Source organism: Chiloscyllium punctatum, chromosome 13 (assembly GCF_047496795.1).
Source record: "Chiloscyllium punctatum isolate Juve2018m chromosome 13, sChiPun1.3, whole genome shotgun sequence".
In the NCBI taxonomy this organism is placed as follows: domain Eukaryota; kingdom Metazoa; phylum Chordata; class Chondrichthyes; order Orectolobiformes; family Hemiscylliidae; genus Chiloscyllium; species Chiloscyllium punctatum.
Window position 1 is genome coordinate 87,997,307 of NC_092751.1, and position 16,872 is coordinate 88,014,178.

Consider the following 16,872-nt stretch of genomic DNA (forward strand, 5'->3'; position numbering starts at 1 on the left):
TGAACAAGTTCTTCCAAATCTCCAGACCTTTCAGGATACTCCCATCTTCATGGAAAAATATACTGCAACACAGGAGGAAATAGAAGAAGAGAATAGATAGCAACAACCATTCTTGCTGCGGATCTTGAGGGCTTCATTGCACCTTGCTATTTCTCAGGATGTTTTGAAACTAACAGCTATTAATAGATCTGGTATCCCTCTGATTAGTGAGGATGCTAATCCCGGAGAGGATGAAAAACTGTTCATTAGCATCGACTTGCCAAATACTGTTGTGTGTCAAGAAGGACAGCATGTGCCTTTCTCTTGCAAATGTAGCACCTGTGCAACGTTAGAGCCAGCATCAAGCTGTTCAGGAGCAAGCTACAGAGTTATAGTCAGTGTCTGTTTCTTGTCAGAAGCTCTGATTCAACTGTCATGATTAGAAGCCACTTCAGACCATGACATGTTCTAGAACATGAACAGCCAACCACTTCTTGTAGCAGGTTGGATCTATAGAACTACTAGAACATGAGAGACAAGGGCATTTTTAAAAGATCTTTTACCGAATGTGAGTACTGTTGACAAAGTTACCATTTGTTTCCCCAGGCATCTGCACAGCATACGACTGTACATATGTGTATATCGAGTCAAAGAGCTGTACAGCATGGAAACAGACTCTTTAGTCCAACTCGTCTATGCTGACTGGGTATCCTACATCAATCTAGTCCCATTTGCCAGCATTTGGCCTATATCTCTCTCAACTCTTTCTATTCATATAAACGTCCAGATGCCTTTTAAATGTTGTAATGGTATCAGCCTCCACCACTTCTTCAGGCAGTTCATTCCATATGTGCACCAACCTCGGTGTGGAAATGTTGTCCCTTAGGTCAGTTTTAAATATTTACTTTCTCTCCTTAAACATACGCCATCTATTTTTGGACTCCCCCACCCTATTTACACTATCCATGACTCTCATGGCTTTATAAACTTCTATAAAGTCACGCCTTAGCCTCCCACACTCCAGGGAAAATAGCCCCAGCCCTATTCCCTATAGCTCAAATGCTCCAACCCTGGCAATACCCTTGTAAATTCTTAACCCTTTCATAAAGCCAAGCATACCAAAACACCTTTTTCACTATCCTGTATACCTGTACCTCTACTTTGAAGGAACTATGAACCACAGTCAGAGGTCTCTTTGTTCAACAACACTCCCCAGGACCTTACCATTAAGTGCATAACTTCTGCCCTGAATGGCCTTTCCAAAATGCAGAACCTCACACTTATCTAAATTAAACTTCATCTGCCACTGCACAGCCCATCTGCCAATCTGATCAAGGTCTTGTTTACACTGAGGTAACCTTCTTGGCTGTCCATTCCACCAATTTTGGTGTCATTTGAAACTTACTAACCATACCTACTATGTACACATCCAAGTCATTTATATAAATGATAAAGAGCAGTGGACCCAGCACCAATCCTTGTAGCACACCGCCGGTCTCCAGTCTGAAAAGCAACTCTTCACCACCACCCCCTGTCTCCTACCTTCGAGCCAGTTCTGATTCTAAATAGTTAGTTCTCCTTGTATTCCATGTGATCTAACCTTGGAGAAAGTGAGGACTGCAGATGCTGGAGACCAGAGTTGAAAAATGTGGTGCTGGAAAAACACAGCAGGCCAGGCAGCATCCGAGGAGCAGGAGAATCGACATTTCGGGCATAAGCCCTTCTTCAGGAATGAGGCTGGTCTGCCAAGCGGGCTGACCTAACCTTGCTAACCAGTCTACTATGCAGAACCTTGTCGAATGCCTTACTGAAGTCCATTTAGATCACACCTTCATCAATTTTCTTCATTATTTCTTCAAAGAACTCAAGTGAGTGAGACATGATGTTATGGGAGAATAGGTTAGTTATGTATTAAATTAAATACTAATAGGTCATTTTAATCTTTAATTTTCATTTCTTAATTTTACAAACGTTGACTGGGACTACCATAGTTTGGATGGTGAAGAATTTGTCAATTGTGCTCAAGAAAAGTTTCTTTATCAGTATGTAAATATTCCTACGAGAGAAGGAGCAAAACTTGATTTTTTATTGGGTAATAGGACAGGGCAAGTGAATGAAGTGATAGTAGAGAAACACTTTGGGTCTTGTAATCATAATTCTATTCGTTTTAAAATGGTTATAGAAAAGGAGAAGCCTTCTATAAAAATTAAAGTTTTTAATTGGGGTAAGGCAAAATTTAATGGTTTGATAAAAGAACTTTCAAAAATTGCCTGTTCACAGGTAAAGGGATATCTGATAGGTGGGAGGCTTTCAAAAGTGTGATCATGAGAGCTCAGCTTTATAATGTTCCTGTTGGAGTGAAAGGTGATGCTGATAGGATTAGAGAACAATGGATGAATAAAGATATTAAGGATCTAATCATGAATTTAAAAAAAACATATCTTAGATAAAGACAGCTGGGTTTAAATGAATCACTTGAACAGTATAAAGAGTGTAATGGCATTAAGAGGGAGATCAGGAAGGCATAAAGAGGATATAAGATAGCCTTGGCAAACAAGGTTAATGATAATCCAAAGAGATTCTACAAATACATTAAGAGCAAGAGAGCAACTAGAGACAGAGTAGGACCCCTTAAAGATCAATGCGTCTTTGTGCTGAATCTCAGGAGAAGGAGAGATATTAAATGAATATTTCACATCAGTTTTTAACTATGGAAAAAGAAATGGAGGCTAGAGAACTCAGGGAAATAAATACTGATATTTTGTAAACTGTTCACATTACAGAAAAGCTGAAGCTCTTCGAAAATATAAAGGTAGATAAATCTCCGGAGTCTGATTTGGTGCATCCCAGGGTGTTGCAGAAAGTTAAGGAGGAAGTTGCAGGGCCGCTTGCAGAAATATTTATATCATCAATAACTACAGGTGAGGTGCCAGATGCCTGGAGAGTGGCTAATAATTTTTAAGAAGGGATGTAAGGAGAAGCTTGGGAACTATAGGCCTGAGAGTCTGGCTTTGGTGGTGAGTAAGTTGTTGGATATACTGGATTAGTGGTGCTGGAAGAGCACAGCAGTTCAGGCAGCATCCAACGAGCAGCGAAATCGACGTTTCGGGCAAAAGCCCTTCATCAGGAAAAAGCCTTTTTCCTGACAAAGGGCTTTTGCCCAAAACGTCGATTTCGCTGCTCGTTGGATGCTGCCTGAACTGCTGTGCTCTTCCAGCACCACTAATCCAGTATTTGCTTTCCAGCATCTGCAGTCATTGTTTTTACCTCAGTAAGTTGTTGGAAATGAGTCTGAGAGATAGGGTTTATATGCATGTAGAGAAGCAAGGGATGATTTAGGATAGTCAGCATGTACGAGGGAAAACATATGTCTCAAACTTGATTGTGTTTTTTGAGGAAGTAACCAAGGAGATTGAGGAGGACAGACCAGTAGACATTACTAAATTCCAGGTAAGCAAAGTCTTTGACAAGGTTCGACTTGGTAGACTAGTTAATAAAGTTACATCACATGGGATTCAGGTTTACCTTGCCAATTGGATACAAAATTGGCTTAATGGTATGAGACAGGGAGTGATGGTGGAGGGTTGTTTTCAAACTAGAGGCCTGTGACCAGCACTGACCAGGGATCAGTGCTGGGTCCATTTTTGTTTGTCATTTATATAAATGTTTTTATAACAGAGAATATGGAAGGCATAGTTAGTAAATTTGCAGATGATACAAAGTGGACAGGGAAGAAGGTCATCTAAGATTACAAGGAGATCTTGCTCAATTGGGTCAATGGACTGAAGAGTGACAGATGGAATTTAATTTGGATAAACGTCAGATATTGCATTTTGGTAAAACAACCAGGGGCAGGACTTATACAATTAAAAGTAGGGCCTTGGGTAGTGTTGTAGATCAGAAAGCTAGCTAACACAGGTACATACATCTTTGAAGTTTGCATCACATATAGATAGGAAGGTTAAGAAGGCATTTAACAAGCTTACATTCAGTGCTCACACCTTCAAGTATAGAGTTGGGATAAAGTGGGAGAAAGTGAGGACTGCAGATGCTGGAGATCAGTAAAGAGCATAGTGCTGGAAAAGCACAGCATGTCAGGCAGCATCTGAGGAGCAGGATGATCACGTTTCAGGCAAAAGCCATTCATCAGGAATGAGGCTTGTGAGTCAAAGGGATGGAGAGATAAATGGGAAGGAGGGTGGGGGAAGATAGCTGAGTGTGTGATAGGTAGATGAAGGTGTGGGTAGTAGTGATAGGTTGGAGAGGATGGTGGAGCAGATAGGTGGGAAGGAAGATGAACAGATAGGACAGGTCATGAGGGTGGTGTTGCATTGTATGGTTGGATCGGGGATAAGGTGGGGGTTGGGGAAATGAGGAAACTGGTCAAACCCCCACAATGATCCCGTGTGATTAGAGGGTCCCAAGGCAGAAGATGAGGCTTTCTTCCACCAGGCAACAGGTGGTTAGGGTGTGGCGAGGACGAGGCCCAGGATTTGCATGTCCCTAGCGGAGTTGGAGGGGGAGTTGAAGTGTTCAGCAATGGGGCATTGGGGTCGGTTGGTGTAGGTGTCCCAGAGATGTTCTCTGAAGTGTTCTGCAAGTAGGCATCCTGTCTCCCCAATGTAGAGGAGATCACATTAGGAGCACGTGTGGAAATGCAGGTAAAACTCTGATGGATGTGGAAGGCTCCTTTGGGGCCTTGGACGGAAGTGAGAGTGCAGATTTTGTAATTGCGGTGCTGGCAGGGGAAGGTGCAGGGACCTGACAAGAGAGTCAATGAGGGTTTGGTCTTTAAGGAACACAGATAGGGAAATATATCTCTGGTGGTGGGGTTCATTTGTAGGAGTTGGGATGTCATGTTCAGGTTGTACTAGAAGTTACTGAGGCCTCTTCTGGAGTACTGTGTCCAGTCTGGTCACCGTATTATAGGAAGGATATTATTAAGCTGGACGGGTTTTAGAAGAGATTTACCAGGATGTTGCTGGGAATGAAGAATTTATGTTTGAAAAATAGGGTGGAAAGGCTTGGACATTTTTCACTGTAGCATAGGAAGTTGAAAGGTCAACTTATAAAAGTTTATAAAATCACAAGTGGTATAGATAAGGTGTATCACAGGTGTCTTTTCTCTGGGGTGGGCAATTTCAAGACCAGGAGCATATTTTTAATGTGAGAGGTGAAATATTTTAAAAATGACATGGGGGCACTTGTTTTTGTTTTAAACACAGAGTGGTTTGTGTGTGGAGTGAACTTCCAGAAAAAGTGCTGGATACAGGCAAAGTTACAACATTTAAAAGTGTTATGACATAGAGGTGAACCCTTCTGTTAATTAAGCCAAACACCCAGAAACGTTTGCCTCACCTCAATTTGTTAAGAGGAGTGACAGAGAACTCCCAGATTCCACAATTTAAAGAAAATAATATCAATTTATTTTTAACTCTAAAAGTGAACACAAACTATTCACAATTGTAAGTCCCCCCTTCTCTTATCTGCTTATTATCTGCCTCCAACTCTATAACAATTTGCTGTTCGAACAAGACACTTAATAAAATTACATCAACCTAATTTCAAAATCACACAATCACTGTATTCTATGTCTTCCTTTATCTGGCTGAAGATCTTCCTGGGTTGTCTTCTTTCTATTTACTGCAAAATGTTTCATATGAAAAAGGTACCTTTGATAGAGTGTGTTTCCTAATTTCTTGGAGAGCAAGATGTTAATTCTCTGTCCATTTCTGTCTCAATGGTAATTACTCTTTGACTAATTTTATGCCCCTCCCCCCTAAACATCAGATCCTCTCATTGATTTGATGTTGGCAAAACAATAAATTCAAACGCGATTGGGTTTTAGTATCTTGGGGTATAATTTAAACTGATTGGTTAAATTTGAGGTTTCCACTTCACAGTCAAATGTTACAGGTTTTCAATTTTCCAGTACATTTTGGGACTGCCATCTAGGTGCTTGTAATCTCTCAGTTCAGAATAGCATTCAATCTCTCTTAAAGATACAGTACATGCCTTCAACTTCATAACAAAAGATATTTAGGTAAGTACATGAATAAGAAATGTTTGGAGAGATACAGGCCTAGAACAGGCAAGTGGGATTGGTTTAGCTTGGACTGATTGATCTGCTTCTGTGCTGTATGACTATGACTTTATGACTATGACTCTATGAATGTGGTTGCAACAAAATAGAAAGTGGACTTATGTCATACTTAATTATTCAAGAAGGTTTGAGACATACCTAAAAAGGTACATTTAATTGACACTGAGTCATTGGGGTAATTTTAATTCCAGATGAATAATGGTTTGGGGTGCGTGGGTGGAGTGCAGCTACCATCTGCTATTTTGAAGACTAAGAGAATTGGAGTTAAAAGGCATCAGAAATGTTGCTGCAGGCACCATGCAAGACCTTTTTGAAGAGAATTGTTCATTGGTCACCATCTAGTCCAGTTACACAACCTTCATATTGAAATATAATTGAAGGATTGTAGCCTCTGCTCTTTCTGTTCTGGTTTTGGAGGCTGTGTTTGCTATTTTGAAGTTGTTAGATTGGCTGGTCTGGATTACAGAGCTTCTTTGCCAAAACATTTGGATTGCTGCAAATGCTGACTTCTTTTGGTACCTAAACTGATCATTATATTTCCCTACATTATGTCACAAACTATATATTTCAAAAATACATATTTGGCTGTAAAATAGGTGTTGAGGTGATAAGAGTATACTTTATGTAATTTCTACGACTCTTGTGGTCAGTGGTAGCATTCATACCCTCGAGACAGGAGGCCAGGGTTCAAGTTCCATCTACTACAGGAGTGTGTCATAACATGTCTAAACAAGTTGAGTGAAACCACCTATAAATACAAGTTCTCTTTTTTATTTTCTCATTATTAGTATGACTTTGTTCTGGGCAAATTGCCTCATTATTTGTACATTGTTATTGGTCTATATTTCAAAAAATAACTGCAATGTTATAAAGTAATTTCAAGGCATCTTGAGGTTTGAAAAGAGCTATATAATTATAAACTTTTCTTACAAATCATTTTCAGTGACAAATGCTTTTAGAGCACCAATAATCAACACATGTTCTTTTACAGCATCTTTAATGTAATGAAATGCCTAAAGGTGCTTCAGAGGAACATAATAAACAGATTACAGCATTAAGCCATATAAGCATATATTAGGGCATCTTAAAAAAGCTGGTTAGAATTATGTATTCAGGATTGGTTTAAATGATGAAAGCAGGTTAGAGACAAGGCCCTGCAGCTGAAGACATGTCCACCAATGGTGGAGTGATTGAAATCAGGGATGCTTAAGAAGTCATACAGAGATAGAGAGGGACAATGCATGACAGGATTTGAAAACAAAGATGAGATTTTGAAAATTGAAGTGTTGCTTAACTGGGAGATCGATGAGTACAGGAGTGACGCATGAAGGGAATTGGTAAGAGTTATGCCACCACTGCAGAGTTTTTGGATAATCTCAAATTTATAAAATTTAGAAAACAGAAGACCAGCAGGAATGCTTTGCAATAATCTGAAAGTAAGAAAGGCATTGATGAGCTGAAGTTGAATGATGTTAAAATAGCCTTTTGATGGCACAGATATCTGGTCAGACACTTAATTTGGAAGCAAGTACCTTATCTTAACCCTCACCAATAAACAAAAGTGAGCAGAAAATTCCTAGACCAAAGGATAGCAGTCAGTAGCTTTGGAGTAGGTTTTGCTGTGGACACAGAGGGCAATAATTTCAAGTTTTCAAACATCAAGTGGGAGGAAAGTTTTGTCTGTCTAGTATTGCATTTGGCTAAGCAATGTGATAACTTCAAGACAGTGGCTGATGGAGGTAGTGGCAAGAGAAAGCGGAGTGTTATTGGCATACATGTGAAAACACTAGATATAAAAAGAGAAAATGGTGGAAGTACTCAGTGGATCAGTCTGTGGGAAAAAAAAGAGAAAACATTTCAGGTTAATGACCTCATTAGAATTGAGAAAAATCAGAAATATGCTGTATTAGATTATAAGCTAGAAGGGCAGGAAGTTAGGAAAATAAATGAAAATTAAGTACTTGATGTTGCTTAATAGTACAAGTGCCTGAAAGGGTTAATGAGTGAAATGAGTGACTGCCCCTGGTATCAAGGCTGGATTTGACAAAATATAACATTAAGGAATCCTAGTGAACTTAGTCAATGGGAATCGGGGGAAAAGCTTGCTATTGGTTGGATCATGCCTGGCACAAAGAAAGATGCCTGTAATTGTTTGAGATCAGTTGGCTCCAGGTCATTCCTGCAGTTTTTCCTCAGGGTTGTAATTCTACTTCCAGATGCCTACAGTTACATCATCAATAACATTCCCTTCATCCTAAGGTCAGAAGTGGGCATGTTCACTGATGGCACCATTTGCAACTCCAAAATATACTGAAGCGGACCTTGTTTATGTTTTACAATCATCAGTGAACATCACTTCTATGATGAAGGGAAGATTGCTGATGAAGCAGCTGAAGATGGTTGGGCAAAGATCATTAACCTGAGGAACTCTTGTAGAGATGTCCTGAAACTGAGATTATAGGCATCCAACAATCACACACATCTTCCTCTAAGCTAGGTTGACTCCAACCAGCAGATAGTTCACCACCTCCTCCCCAATTCACAATGATTTCAGTGTTGCTAGAGCTCCTTAATGCTAATTGATATGAAAACAGAATAGTGGAGGCTGAAAATCAGAAATAAAAAATAATGGCAGACTATTTCCAACTATTTTTATTACTGCATTGATATTGAGTGTTTGGAGAAAAAGTCATTGTTCAGAAATGAGAGGAGTTAGAAAAAAAACCCATTAGCAATCTGAAACTGGTTGAAGGTGCAGGAGCAGAAGAACTGGTAGATATAAGCGCACAACTATTGAAGGTACTAAGGCAGATTGAAAAAATTATCACAAAAGCTTATAAATCCTAAGCATTTTAAATACAGGAATGGAGTACAAAAACAAGGCAGTTATGATAAAACTATATTAATAAGTTTACATTAACTGGAGTATTGTGTCTAGTTCTGGGCACCAATGTTTTAGAAATATATGATGGCATTGGATGGATGCTGAAAGAATCAAATAGTTAGCTCCAAAGATGAGGAACTTCAGTTATGCAGATAGATTAGAGAATCTTGGGGCAGTCACCTTGGAGAAGATTAAGGGGAGAATTTTATAGTGCTGCTCAAATCACAAGGGGTTTGCTCAGAGTAGATAGTGTGAAACCATTCCTGATAATAACAAGCTAATAACCAGATGACACCAATTTAAGGTGATTGATAAAAGAAGAAACAGGGCAGGAGGGTGATCTTTCTTTGATGCAGTGAGTAGTTAAGATATTTGGAACATATTGCTGAGATAGAGTGAGATCTGTCCTGTATTTAAAGGGACTGTCAATTATTTTGAATGTACCATGTCCCTTATGGGACATCTTTTGTTGTTTATTTCTAGGAGAATTTAATGATTGATCCTGGGAGTTTCCAGTGTATGTGTGATTAAAAACAGAGCTGGAAATGTTGTGACCCAGCAAAATAATAGGTACTTTTTGGCTGCCGTTAACCCACATACCCCTCACTGGTATGGGTCTCAAGAGCTCTCTTTTGTCTCATATTATAACTCTCCCCATCACAGACTCCTACTCCTCTCACATTTTCAGGGTGACCCAACTGTCACAGGCTTTATAGGCCTACTTGCATTTCAAATAGTTACCCAAACTTGTTTATTGCTGGGAAGGTCTTTTCCCCATATCTTCGATTTCTGATCTTTGAACATTCGTGCCTTCCCACTCACCATAACAAGATGTCCCGTATTTTACTCCTTTAGAGTCTGACATCCTACACACTTACCAACCCTATTATTCTCAGCACCCTCTCTCCTCCCATCTTGCTTACCACGTCACTTATGTTTTATAACATGGTTACCATTGTGTAATAGAGAAAATTCAATCACTGTTTTCAAAAGTGAATTTGATTATGGTCAGAAAAAAATCTTGTGGCTATAGGGTGAAGGTGGGATAGAGGTGGTGGTACTAGGTGGATTGTTCTTGTAATGATATAAAACAAGAGTTGTCATGATAATGACTTGAGTATTACATATCCAATAAGGTACAGTAAGGCACTTCATGGTTGTTGTCAGATCTGGGGCTGAAAGGTACTTTCTTGCATTCCAGAGTGGAGGGTTATGAAATAAGTAAACAATCCAAAGCTAAATATGCACAACATGCCACAGGCAGTGGTGTTTCATGAGTTGGAAGGAGCATTGCCCAGGTTTTTGTGCTGTCCTATAACCTTTTGTGTGTTGCCTCCAGACAACTGTCTGAGATGACTGGCACACTTGCAGTCTCTCTCTGGTTTGGGTGGCCTTAGAGAGGCGAGTCCAACAGTCTGGTAGAGTCAGGGATTTTTGTTTTCAGGAAAGCTTTTGAGGATGTCCTCGAGGGGTTTCCTGCTATCCCAACTGATGTGCCTTACCCAATCCTTCCTCCAGCTTGGGGGGGGGGGGAAGCACAGACGACACAAACGGGAACAAAGAGAAAGAGCTCCCATTAAAAGTTGGCGAATTGAAGATTTGGTTTAGAAGAGAGTTCATGAGACTCAAAACATTAACTTGTTTTCTCTCCACAGAGGCTGCCAGCACTGCTGAGTTTCTCCTGCAATTTCTAATCTGCTTTGTTTCAATCTCTAGCATCCACAATCCTTTGTTTCACAGGAAAAGTTGGTAAATATTTGTTCCAAGTTAAACACTGTTGATTCCAAGCCTGTTTTCTTCCTCAGCTCCTGGCGAAAGAGGTATGTAATCTTCCTAAGGAGCGGAATGGTATAACAATACCTTGTCCTGAACACATCCTCTTGCTACCAACGCTGACTCAGGAGCGTGGTTCTGCTTTTGGTTCTGGTTCTGGTTCCGTTTCCGGTTCCGGCTGGAGGGAGGGGGGCGGGGCTGGCGCCTGCCGCATGTTTTCCTCCCACCAGCTCAGTCCGCCAGGTAGCTGGCGGGAGGGAGTGGAATGTGGGACCTTACACTCTCACAGAAAAACACAGCAGAGGACACTTACCTGACTCGGGGGCAGAGACAGAGCGAGATCGCCGTCCAGCTTGGATGAAGGTCACCATGCGATCGACGGCTTTACCCTGACAGAGGAGAGAGGAAGAGAAGTCACCGACCAGCACCTCCTCTCCCTCTCGTCTCTGTCTCACATACGCACACGGGTTCCCAACGGGCACCGGGGATGAAGAAGTTTTTCGACGCCCGGAGGGAAGGTGCGGCCGCAGCTGGAGGAGCGGCCGGACAGTCAGGCAGCGCCGGCGGGTGGTCCTCGTTCCAGGGTAAAGTGTACGCGGTGGGCCGCTACCAGGTGACGGTGGAAGAGCTGATCGCGGAAGGTAATGACTGAGGAGGGGGGGATGTGTGTGTCTTTAAGGGGGGGCTTGGGCGGGGCGAAGTGGGTGGTGGGAAGGGTAGGGGGGGGGGGAATGAGGATCTGCCCCGATCCGAGAGGCGCGAGCCCCCGCCCCGCGCGCGAGGTGGGCTTTAAACCACAGAGCTCGCGCTCTAGAACGGAGATCCGTTACACTGTCACCTGTCCGGGGGGAGAGGGGGAGGGGAGCGGAGAAAGGTCAATGAATGGTCAACCCCACAGCCTCAACTCAATGACACAAGTCTGTCATTGACATATCCTGAATAAACATTCGGGAAGAGATGGTTCCAGTTTTGGACTTGTTTTTTTTTTCAACGCAATGTCCTTTTCACATAAAGTAAGTTCCCTATTTTTAACACGTTTTCAAGAAAAAAGACAGTTTTACTTCTCACCCACCAAAATCCACCGCTGGATAATCTGGGTCACTTTCCTAGAAGGGTCAAGTGGACCGACCTGATGGATGTGTTTTCAAATTAGGATTGGTAGGCTCGAGGTGGCGATAGAGGATGTTTCTTTTCACTTGTCCTAGGGGCCATGGGTTATTCAGAATCAAGTGTCTTACATGTAAAAGAATTCAGAGACTTGTTTACCCAGTTTTAGCTTGTGAAACTTGCTTACTGTCTACTGTGGTTGAAGCTAAGTTGGAGAAGTAATTGAGTCAGAAAGGAATGAAAGGAAGTGTTGATGGGGAGGGGGGGGGAGGTTGCTGGGAGAGAGAGAGGAAGAGGCTGTTAACATTGATAACCATAATCTGTTTCAGTAACAATGCCCGTTTCTGTTCTGAAAATTGTGTATTGCTATTTAAAATACGGTTGTTCAGCTTTTTTAAAAAAAGTTTCGCCTTTCCAAAGTCAAATGCCTTCCAAGACTGTGTGAAGTAAATGGGCAACTTCTCCGTTTTTTTAAAAGAACAGATGTTTGTAATCACTTATTTCTCCAAGGTTAGGTTTGGTGATAGTCAAACAGCTCCACTGTTCTGTTGAAATCCTAAACCCAGGATATGTAAAGATTGCATGAAGTAAAGTGAGTGCTGGAGGTGTGAAATTAAGATTGAAGCTGGAAAGTTGCTTGATTAGTATTTGGCCAAAGTTCGATTTTCAACTTTAACCCTCTATTACCATTGGTTTCCAAATATTTGGCACTATTTCTTTGATTTGTCTGGTTGTGGCTGATTACCTTTTTTTATATTGCTAAAAGGATAAGAACAAGGAATCTGAGTCGGCAATGCAACTCTTCAAGGTAAAAACAATGACTGCAGATGCTGAAAACCAAATACTGGATTAGTGGTGCTGGAAGAGCACAGCAGTTCAGGCAGCATCCAACGAGCAGCGAAATCGACGTTTCGGGCAAAAGCCCTTCCTCTTCAAGTCTGCTCTGCCATTCTTGGCTGATCTTCTGTTGATCTCAACTCTACTTTCCTGCCCATTCACTCACCATAACCCTTCAACTCTACTAACTAAATTAACTCAAGTTGCCCTGGCATCCACCATACTCTAATTCATGACCCTTTGAGAGAACTAATTTCTCCTAGATTGTATTTTAAATCTGTTACCCATTATCCTAAAATGATTGCACATTTGAGATTGCCCCACGAGGAAACATCCTTTCTACGTCTATTTAGTCAAAAGTCTTTAGCATTGTGTATACCTCAATTAGATCTCTGTCTTACTCTCTGGAGTCAAGACAATCTCTCAGCTCTGTAATCAGTCTAGAGAATCTTCTTGAACTGCCTCCAATGCATCTACACCCCCTCAAGGAAATCAAAACTGTATACATTATTCCAGGTGTAGAATCGTAGAATCCCTACAATGCAGAAAAAGGCCATTCAGCTCATTGAACCTGCACTGACCCATAGAAGAGTATTCCATGTAGACCCATCTAGCCCCACCTTTTCCCATAACCCCACTTTTACATGGCTAATCCACCCAGCATGTGCATCTCTGGACACTTCAGGGACATTTTACCATGTTTAATCCACCTAACCTGTACATCTTTGGATTGTCAGAAGAAACTGGAGCACCTGGCAGAATCCCACACAGACATAGGGAGAACATGTGAACTCCATGCAGACAGTAACCCAAAGGTGGATTCAAACCTGGGTTCCTGATGCTGAGGCAGCTGTGCTGACCACTGTCCCAATGTATGGTTTCACTAATAGCTGATACAGTTGCAGCAACACTTCCTTACTTTTATTCTCTCTTCCATTAGCAATAACTGCCAAAATTGCATTTGCTTCTCTTATTACCTGCTGTACCTACGTACCAGCTTTCTGTCATTCATCCATGAGGACACCCAGAACCCTCTGTACTGAAGCACTCTGAAGTTCTTCATTTTGATAAGTTGCTTTTCAGTTCTTCCAACCAAATAGATAACATCATATTTATCTACATTAAACTCTATCTGCCAAGCTTAGGCCCATTCACCTAACCTATCTATATCCATTTGCAATTTTTTAATTTCTTCAGTGCAACTTGCTTTTCCAACTGTTTTAGTGTCATCTGTAAATTTGGGCTATAGTACCCTCCATCCCTGCATCAAAGTTAGATTGTAAGCAGTTGGGGCACAAGGAGTGAATCCTGTGATACCTCATTAGTTACTACGTGACGACCAGAAAAAGACTAATTTATGCTGACTCTCTGCTTTCTGTAGGTTAGCTAATCCTCCATCCTCTAAATTATCAAAAAGATATACAGTTTCACAAATGTGAAATAACGTAGATTTGACAAATAGAGTTAAGGAGAATCCAAAGGTGTTCTACGGATACTTTTTTGTCTTTAATGTAACTAGTGAGAGATCAGCATGGAAGCCTAAGTGTGGAACCGCAGGAGCTGGGGGAGATACTAAATGAGTATTTTGCATCAGTGTTTACTGTGGTGAAGGATATGGAAGATAGAGAACTTGGGGAGTTAAATAACGACATTTTGAAAAATATCCATGTTACAGAGGAGGAGGTGCTGGACATCTTAAAATGCATGAACTTGGATAAATTGCTGGGATCTCTGTGGGTAGCCAGGGCAGTGATTGCTGGGCCTCTCATTTGTATCAGTGATAGCCGTGGGTGAGTTGCTGGAAGACTGAATGTTGCTAATGTTGTGCCACAATTTAAGAAAGGTGGTAATGAAAAGCCAGAGAACTTATAGACTGATGAGCCTGACATCAGTGATGGGCATGTTATTGGAGGGGATCCCTAGGGACAGGTTTTACATCTATTTGGAAAGGCAAGGACTGATTAGGGATCGTCAACATGGCTTTGTGTGTGGGAAATCATGTCTCACTAACTTGATTGAGTTTTGTGAAGAAGTAACGAAGAAGATTGATTAAGGCAGAGCAGTGATCTACAGAGTAACCTCAATTATCCAGCATTTGATTAGCTGAATTTCAGATTATCCGAACAAGATCGCAAGGACCCGATGCTTGGCTGACTATGCTTTCCGGCATTCGATTAACCAAATGAAATACTCTCCGCCCGTGTCCGTTGGATAATCGATGTTCCTCTGTATATGGACTTCAGTAAGGTGTTCATCATGGTAGATTGTTTCGCAAGGTTAGATTACATGGAACTTAGGTATTTTAATTACAGCTAGATTGGGAGAGGCAGACAAGCACCTGTCATAAAGGTAGTGAAGTTCTAGAGTGTGTCTGGAGTAGTTTCTTACAGCCATGTGTCCTGAATGTAACAAGGGGACAAGCAATATTAGATTTGGTAATGAGTTACAAGTTGGATTTAATTAGCAACTTATTTGTACATGAACATTTTAATTGTTGAACTTGATCAACGTAAGATGATCAAGTTCAGTATAGCATTTGAAAGTGAAAAACATGAATTAGTATTAGAGTTCTAGATTTGGATAAGGCTGACGTTTAACGTATTGAGACAGAGCCTGTCCATAGTAAACTGGGAAAGTCTACTAATGGGCAGAGCAACTGAAGAACAGTGGTGGATATTTAAAAAAACATTTTACGCAATACAAAACCACTTTATACGCCTGAGAGGGAAAAACTTCACAGTAACAAAAAAAGCCTTGACAATTACAGAGTTAAGGACAGCATAAAACTAAAGGAAAAACCTTACAAAAGTGCACAAAGCAGAATGGATCCTGCTGAATGGGAAAGATACAAATACCAGCAAAGGGTGTTAAAGCAGGTTCTAAGAGCTACTAAAAGGGATTATGAAAGAAAGCCATGGTTATCAAAATCAATGAGAAATTTATAGTTACATAAAAGGAAAACAGATGGTCAGGAGCAGTGTTGGCCCACTAAAGACTGAAAGTGAGGATATTGTCAGTGACTGGGAAAATGGCAGACATTTGCCTCAGTATTTGTGGTAGAAAAGGAGGACCGCTTGTTGGACGTCCAGAGGAAATTAAGAGGATTGGAGGAAGGACCACATACAATGACCATAAATAAAACATTGGTAATGAGGAAATTACGGAATTAACAAGTGACAAATGCCTGTGAACTGCCAGTTTCCATTCGAGGCTGTTAAAGGAAGTAGGGAGCATATTGTAGATAACCTAACTGTAATCTTTGAAAGTTCCCTACTGTGTATAGGAGTCGTTCCTCTGGATTGCAAAATTGTATGTCACTCTGTTTTAAGAAGGGCAAAAGAGGAAAACCAGGGGATTACAGATCATTTAGCTTAACATCTGGAGTGGGGTAATTGTTCAAGTGTATAATTAAGAATGGGGTAACTGAACACCTTGAAAATTTTTAGTTAATCAGGGAGAGCTTGCATGGATTCATGGACAGGTATGTTATGCTTGACAAACCTCATTGGGTGTTTTTTGAAGAGGTGACTAAGCTAGTGGACAGGGCTTTGTCTTTGGATGTTGTTTATCTGGACTTCTAGAAGGCACTTGATAAAGTCCCATGTAATTGAGGGCAAATTACTGATGTGGCTGGGAAATGAGTTGAGTGCCAGGTGACGGAAGGCAGGGATAATGGGTAGGTATTCAGACTGGCAGCATGTGACCTGTGGTGTCCCACAAGGATTGGTGTTTGGTCCTCAATTATTCACATTCATTATTAATGACTTGCATAATGCCATAGTCATATATCTAAATATGCTGATGACATAAATTTAAACAGCATTATAGATCGTGCAGATGATAGCCCAGTATGTTGCAAAATGATATAAAAATGGTAGAATGTAATTTCAAAGTGTCAATAAATGTGTTATGATGCAATAGTTCTCCTCTAATTGAAAATTAATTCAACCCTTTGGAGAATGAGAAGTTCAGGGTACAAAAGGTTAGCAGGACATGAAATATGCTATCTCTGGTGATGCCCATGTTAAGTCAAAGTGAATGTAATTCAAGATTTTGTTGAAATGTATAGAAAGTATTAACCGTCAAGATCTTATGATCTATTCTATGATTCAAGAGTTGATGAGTCTTAAGAACTCTTGAACTGCGCACTTTAAGTAGGATATGGAGATCTAGATAGGGCACAAGACAG

General features: G+C 40.8%; 2 protein-coding genes across 6 annotated transcripts in view; one reads left to right on the forward strand and one right to left on the reverse strand.

Moving 5' to 3' along the window:
• Positions 1-11,205, reverse strand: part of LOC140484622 (annexin A4-like) — a 97,454-nt gene extending 86,249 nt beyond the window's left edge. The window contains exon 1 of the mRNA XM_072583144.1: positions 11,053-11,205. The gene's annotated coding sequence lies outside the window, so the exon portion shown is untranslated. The remainder of the gene's footprint in view (positions 1-11,052) is intronic.
• Positions 11,206-11,226: 21 nt separating this feature from the next.
• Positions 11,227-16,872, forward strand: part of LOC140484620 (AP2-associated protein kinase 1-like) — a 99,198-nt gene continuing 93,552 nt past the window's right edge. For all 5 annotated transcript variants that reach the window (XM_072583138.1, XM_072583139.1, XM_072583140.1 and 2 more), the window contains exon 1: positions 11,227-11,380. In XM_072583138.1, coding sequence (XP_072439239.1) covers positions 11,227-11,380 — 154 coding nt within the window. The remainder of the gene's footprint in view (positions 11,381-16,872) is intronic.